General features: G+C 47.2%; 1 protein-coding gene across 1 annotated transcript in view; it reads right to left on the bottom strand.

Annotated features, from left to right (window-relative positions):
* Window positions 1–6,493, bottom strand: part of noctb (nocturnin b) — a 6,572-nt gene extending 79 nt beyond the window's left edge. The window contains exons 1-4 of the mRNA XM_080533727.1: window positions 6,350–6,493; window positions 3,764–4,045; window positions 2,057–2,388; window positions 1–1,645 (exon numbers count right to left, since the gene is read on the bottom strand). The exon at window positions 1–1,645 is cut by the window's left edge and continues 79 nt beyond it. Of these exons, the coding sequence (XP_080389853.1) occupies window positions 1,118–1,645; window positions 2,057–2,388; window positions 3,764–4,045; window positions 6,350–6,452 (1,245 nt within the window). The 5' untranslated portion in view covers window positions 6,453–6,493 and the 3' untranslated portion in view covers window positions 1–1,117. The remainder of the gene's footprint in view (window positions 1,646–2,056; window positions 2,389–3,763; window positions 4,046–6,349) is intronic.
* Between the last annotated feature and the right edge of the window lie 255 nt (window positions 6,494–6,748).

Genomic DNA, 6,748 nt, shown 5'->3' on the forward strand with positions numbered 1-6,748 from the left:
ACTGTATGTCCATATACTCTGCACCCCCCCGCGCCCCATTGTCGGCCACCAATATGGACATCAATTATGAATATGGGCAAAAAAGGTAAAATGACACAGAATTCAAGCATTGAAATAAACTATAATTGGTACAGGTTTTGTTAACATATCATAGGAGTATTTGCACATCAATCAAACATTAATAAACAGTATTTACAAAAGGATACCTGGGCATATTCACTGGGCCCGAAGTAGTAGTAACAACTTTCTACAGATTGAAAGGGGAAAGGGCACCACTTCAATTTATCCAATAAAAACACTGCTTTCTGTGGCAAAACATTGGGTTACTTTGTGCCTACTGAACACTACCCTGAACAGTGCAAACATGAACCGCTTTAGCCCTTCCTCGTCTAGTAGTAGTGTCAACAGATCGGGTCCACTGAATAGTGAACTGACGTAAAAGTCAGATCGGTGGAATAAAAAAAAACTGTAGTGTGAACTAATCAGGTCTGTTGAACAGTGAAACAGATCTATGAAATAGAAGGAAATAGAAGAAACACACGGTTTGATGCTCTGCATATCTTGTAAAGAGATGCTTCTACACAGCGGTTTTCTTAAAATCAAACTGCTTTACAGTGTTGGCAAATGAACCATATGGCTTGAGGTATCTGACCAGGTATCACTAGAGGTATGGCACAGACACATACGCACACGCACACACACACACGCACACGCACACAGACACACACACACGCGCACACGCACACACACACACACACACACACACACACACACACACACACACACACACACACACACACAGGGGTCCATCTCAATAGTCTAAAGTGGCCGTTTAAGTACAGGTGCCATGGACCTCATGTAAAATACATTTTGCATTTCAGCAGTCTAGTACAGCACAGTATGGGTACGCCATGAGCTGAAATGTACAAACATATCACCACAGCTAGGATGTTATCACAGTGTCCCAGGAGCTATACAAGTTTTACACACAGAGACAGGTGGTACCAGGGAGCACGACTATTCCAACCAGGTGACGCAACTCGACAGCCGTCTTCTATTATGGCTTCTATGTGATCGTTCCTTCTCTCCTCTCTCTCTCCTCTTTTCCCTCCGTCCCTCACTCCTCCTCCTGTTCCGTGAAACTAAAGTCACACACGAGCGAGAGGTGGTCGGAGGGGTAGTTGTAGGACGGTAGCCTGTTTGGGCCAATCTGTTCCTCCGTGGGCACGTCCAAAACCGCCTCCACGTTGAACGCCTCCCGAGAGTACCAGATATAGTCCAGCGTACTACAACACTCCCCCGTAGGGCGGATCTTCCAGGTGGTATAGGCCGGTTCTGAAAGTCCGTCCGGGCTTAGTCTCTTGTATGCCGAGTCCAGGCCGAGAGGGGACGAGGCGAAGCGTCCGTAGACCTCCTCCGAAGGGACGGCGTTGAAGTCCCCGCAGACCAGCAGAGGGGTGTCTTCTGGGTCCGTGCCTGAACGACCCACTTCCTCTCCCTGGGTAGCGGTCTGGAGGTTGCGTAAGAGGTAGGAGCCCTGGGCACCCCGGAGACGCTCCCAACCGCTCCGAGCCTTCAGGTGGGTTACGGCCACGCACAGCTTCCTTCCTGTTGTCCGGCAACGGAGCTTTGTGATTAGGGCCACCTGTAGGAAGACGACGCGTCGACAGTTAAGAGTGGTGGTCCTCGTATGTCTGACTTGGTTGTGTGGACAGTTGAAATGTAAAAAGGTGAAAAGGTGAAAAGGCTGTGGTGGAAGTGGGGCTGTTGCTCTACTGGCAATATGGGCCTTCTCTCAACTGTTAGAAACTCGATTCCTCACTTCCTCTCATCCATCCTCCACTCGCTTCCTTCTCCAACACATTGGAGGAGAGTATCTAAGGGGAGGGTCCTAGGTCTTCTCCTCCAATGCATTTTGAGTAGGGCGTGAGTGGAGGAGAGGAAGCGAGGAATTGAGTTTCAAACAATCGACAAAGGTAACCCAACAAACACAAGTTAAACATAATTCCTAGACAGTCGATAACACAGTAGCTAGCTGATCCATATGCCTACAGACCTGGTTGGTTGGGATCAGCACCGCAGACAGACGGATGCTAGCGCTATCCAGGAGTTTGAAGCGGGTACTGTCGAAGAACAGCGCGCACCCGTCCGGTCCATTGTTGCCCTCGACGTCCAAGCACGGCGACCATGGCTTGGGGCAGAAGTGGCCATGGTAACCGAGGCTAGCCAGGATTGGCTGGAAGAAATCATAGTAGTGGTCGACTTCCTGCAGGCACAGGATGTGCGGTCGGTAGGTGAGGATCTCCTCCAGGATGAGGTACTTCCTCTCGGCCCAGGTGAGGGCGTCGAGGGGGCACATGACAAAACTGTCCATCCCCTCGCCCAAAGCTGCAGAGGAGAGGGAAAGGAAAGCGCATTAGATCACATCAGTCATACTGATCCCTATGGCCCTCTTTACCACGATAGCATGATAGCATCTATCACTAATTCATTCATATCTATATGTGGATGCTATACACACTGGTTTTGTAAATGAATGAGAGAGATGTACTGTACATTTGACTTTAGATGGACAGTAAAACATTTTAACTTCCAACTGCAATACTTCTGTAGTTATTTCAAATGAATAAAGTCTATAATGAAAAAAAACGACTACACTATGACCAAGAGCAATTCTCATTATATCATCAAACAGCAGCGTACAGTATGTATATCGGCATACAAATATAATTCTGTGCACATGATAACGTGAGCATGCATTGGCTAATATAAGGAATATGTTGAACGGAGAGTTGTGATTTTTGGCATTGCCATGACAACTATCTGTCAATTTAGATGAGTCATCCTGTCATCCGTTTTTTTTATTTTATTTATGACAATGGATGATAGGATGCCAATACAAAACGTGATCCATGGGCTTTAGAGCACAGCTAGTTCTGTACTGAACCGGTATGTTCCCTTCTACTTCCTATGACATCTACTAGGGTGGGACTTCCTATGAGTTGAGGTGGCGTCAGCCAATTGGATCAATGCATGGTCTGCTTCTTCAATAGGTTTATCTATAGATTGTTAAATGGCTTTCTGGTGTTTGACGCCACTGGTGCCATTAGATAAATGACTGACCTGAGACACTGGAGCTGAAGAAAGTTGACTACATAACTACATCACTACCTTATATCTTCCGCTGTAGACTGAATAATAATTAAAATTATTGTTTTATTGCCATGCAATCAACTTGTCAGTCAATTGTTGGAATTTGGTATTTTATTATCTAGGCAAGGGGTCCACCATACATGGAGACCCTGGAGCAATTAGGGGTTCAGTGCCTTGCTCAAGGACAGCTTGACACTTGGCCAGGCGGGGTTCCAACCACCAAACTGCCGACCTTGGGATCATTAGATGCCGGCTCTACCTCTTGAGCCACACCGCTCTTAGAAGACCCATCTCTTCAGGCTACATCTTGACTGTCCCTCCTAAAGATCTCTTCACCCCCCACTACTAACTATTTCTCTACTGTAAATAAATAATAATTTAGAAAGTAATCATTCCTTCTTTTAGCATTGTGACTGCCAATGGCCCTGGTCCTAGCATAGATAATTTTCTTAGGATGGCTGATATATAGATACTTTTGACAAATACACTTGTTGTAAGTCGTCTTGGTTAAAGGCCGTCTGCTAAATGTCTAAAATGTAAAATGGAGCGACATGACACAGTTAATTTAGGGGAGTCTGCCCTCTAGTGGTTTTAACAGGGTATTTCTTACCTTGAGCCAGAATGTTCCACTGCATGATCCGTATGGGGCTGTTGGGGGTGCTGTCCCCGGCCAGGCAGACAAAGTCTCTGTGTGGCCGGGGGGGCCTGTCCCTCAGGGCCTCCTCACACTCCCTGAGCAGCTCCAGGGGGTCGGCAGGCTCAGGGGGGGTCAGGGAGCCCTGGTCGCGGGGGTACGGGGGAGCCTGGTGGGCCAGGGGGCCAGGGTTGTTGTTGCTGAGGGTCTGGGCCAGGGTGCTGTACAGCCGGCTTGGACCTCCACCCATTGGACAGACTATAGTTGGGGAGGGGGGGGGGGGGGGGTGAAGAGATAGTAAGAGACAGATGGTGAAGGGTTGGGGTTGAAGGAGAGGGGTTCAGAGAAAGGGGCAGAGGGATGAGAAGACAAAGCAGAAAGATAAAACCTCACGGTCACTCGGAAGACACAAGGCTTGTTTCTGCCTTAAAGCACAAGATGGTTGCATGTTTTTTTCCCTCGATTCACTGCACACAGTGTCACGGTTCAGAAGCTCAGACAGTAACACTGATACTGATACAAGCACCATTCCCCAGCCGGATGAGCCGTCTGAACCACACAGCTCACTCTCACACATCGCCCTTCCACCACTTGGCCGACAAAGGGGTCACAGAGCTGACCCTTGCCCAGAAATAGGTGTCCGTCTCTGGGGTAAGCTTTACCCTTGTCAACATGCCCTGCCGTGCCTTAACCTCCACGTCACCAGGGCTAGTGTTGGGCTTCTCTTTACGTCCACTGCTGTAGCAACACCAACAGGGTGACGCATCCTTCCTTCTTTACTATCACATCCACCTTATCATAAACACACCCATCTAAGACAATCAGGGGCAAGTGCAAAGGTCAGTTTGGGGTTGTTGTCAGGAGGTGAAAGACCAAAAGTCACCACAGAAGAGTACATCTCATCATGCTTCTTATTTACAGTTTGTAGGTCATTTAAGTAGACTATTGTACTGTGGGTTTGACGTGCTGCTACAACAACTTTTGCTTCTCAGCTGGCAGGATCCTGTCTTTGGACTTAATGCCTAAAGCTGTCTATGGTCTCAGTTTAACTCATGAGTCAAAGTGTGTGATATGTGTTTGGTACCATTCCTCATTCCATTGCACGCATTACAATGAGCCTGTACTCCGATTTCCCCCTCCACCACCTATCACTGATCTGTGCGTATTCCTATTTTTTGCTATATCTCTCCAGCTACAGCAAGTAAAAGGAACATGCGTGTGTGTGTGGGTGTGTGTGGGTGTGTGTGGGTGTGTGTTTGTCCGTGTGTGTGCGTGTGTGTCCAATCTCAGCCCAATCTCAGCCAGTCAATACAAAACAGTGAGGGAACTATCTATGTCTATGGACTACATTGGACTATTGGCCACAGCTGTCTAATCCCTCATCTTCAAGAGTGGTCAAGCCTTTTTAGTTGAACTTCAAAGGGCCGAACTCTGAACTCATTACTGCTAGAGGATTAACACCATCGTGTCCGCATAGAACCTCCTCGCTGGTTGCCCTCAGGACTGACTCTGATCTACGGTCTGACTGACATCCCACTGATGAGGGTTAGGTCAGGGAGAGAGTAATCTGATCTGAGATCTGTCGAAAGGTCTCTAGAAGGTGAATCAACCTATATGCAGTACCCTGTTTAAGTAAAACAGTGAAGGACAGTGAAGCATTTTTTCTACATTACGTCTGCGGGGCACTGCAAACTAAACAGATGGGACATGTCTGCATTTAAGATGTTATTCACATTAAATAATAATGACTTCTGTGTTTGCTTTTGTTGGGCCATCGGAGTTGTGTGATTTGGTGATTTGACTTGGAACTACTGATCACAAGCATGTGCACCCATGCACACGCACACGGACACGCACACACACACACACCCACACACACACACACACACACACACACACACACACACACCATCCTCTAAGACTAACGACATAGTTTACTGTGTCAGGGAGAAACAGTTTGAACCCACAACCAAGTAGGTCAAAGTGAGTGATAGACAGGGTGTTAGTCAAATGCAACAGCCAAATGCAGTCAGAAACCTGAATATCCTTTTCCTAAGATTAGTTCTCCTTCAAATAATGCATAAAGAAGTAAGCCGAACTTAAACCTGAAGAGCATCACTCATGTAGCTCAAAGAGAGGTTTACAGGAGTATACTGGACTGGCACTAGGCCTCCATAGGCAGCAAGTCCCCAATCCCACCCGGTCCCCCTCAAATAAAGAGGCCTAGGTAAGGAGTTGCCATATAGGGGCTAATGTTGTGGAGGTTTGCGTTTTTTCAGTTAACAAGGACAATGGAAAAGGTAAATTACAAAGCATCTGTGTGCCCCCCCCCCCCCCCCCCCGAACACCCCCACTCCCACCGACATCAATATCAATATCAACAACCCCCCTCTCAGTAATGAGACCACGACCACTTTGGCAACATTACCATGCCATACTCCACTAAATCTGCTTCAATAAGTTTAAATAATCATACACACAAAACATATGATGCAGGGGGGGAACAACTGAAATTCTACTCTCAAAAAGCATCTAAGAAATCAAAAGAGCAGTCACACTTACCAATAGTCTCCATAGCTTTATTTTGCTCCCTTCTTTGAGTATTTGACAGATCACTCTCTTGACACAGGAAATATCTTACTGAAAAAGAACTGTTGCTGAGCATCCAATATGAGTGTGAGACGTGCTGTTGCTCTGGGTGTTCTGACAATTCACTGTTCCCTACAAGCTTCAGAGAGAGAGAGAGAGAGAGAGAGAGAGAGAGAGAGAGAGAGAGAGAGAGAGAGAGAGAGAGAGAGAGAGAGAGAGAGAGAGAGAGAGAGAGAGAGAGAGAGAGAGAGAGAGAGATTACGAGACCGAGGTCAGACCATATGGGGTATTAGTGCGTCACAGGTCATGTGCTAGGGACAGGATACACTGCGCAATCTCCAAACCGCCACACAGTTATGCACACACAGACAC

The sequence above is a fragment of the Nansenia antarctica genome (genome assembly GCF_963989245.1).
Source record: "Nansenia antarctica genome assembly, chromosome: 6".
NCBI lineage: Eukaryota > Metazoa > Chordata > Actinopteri > Argentiniformes > Microstomatidae > Nansenia > Nansenia antarctica.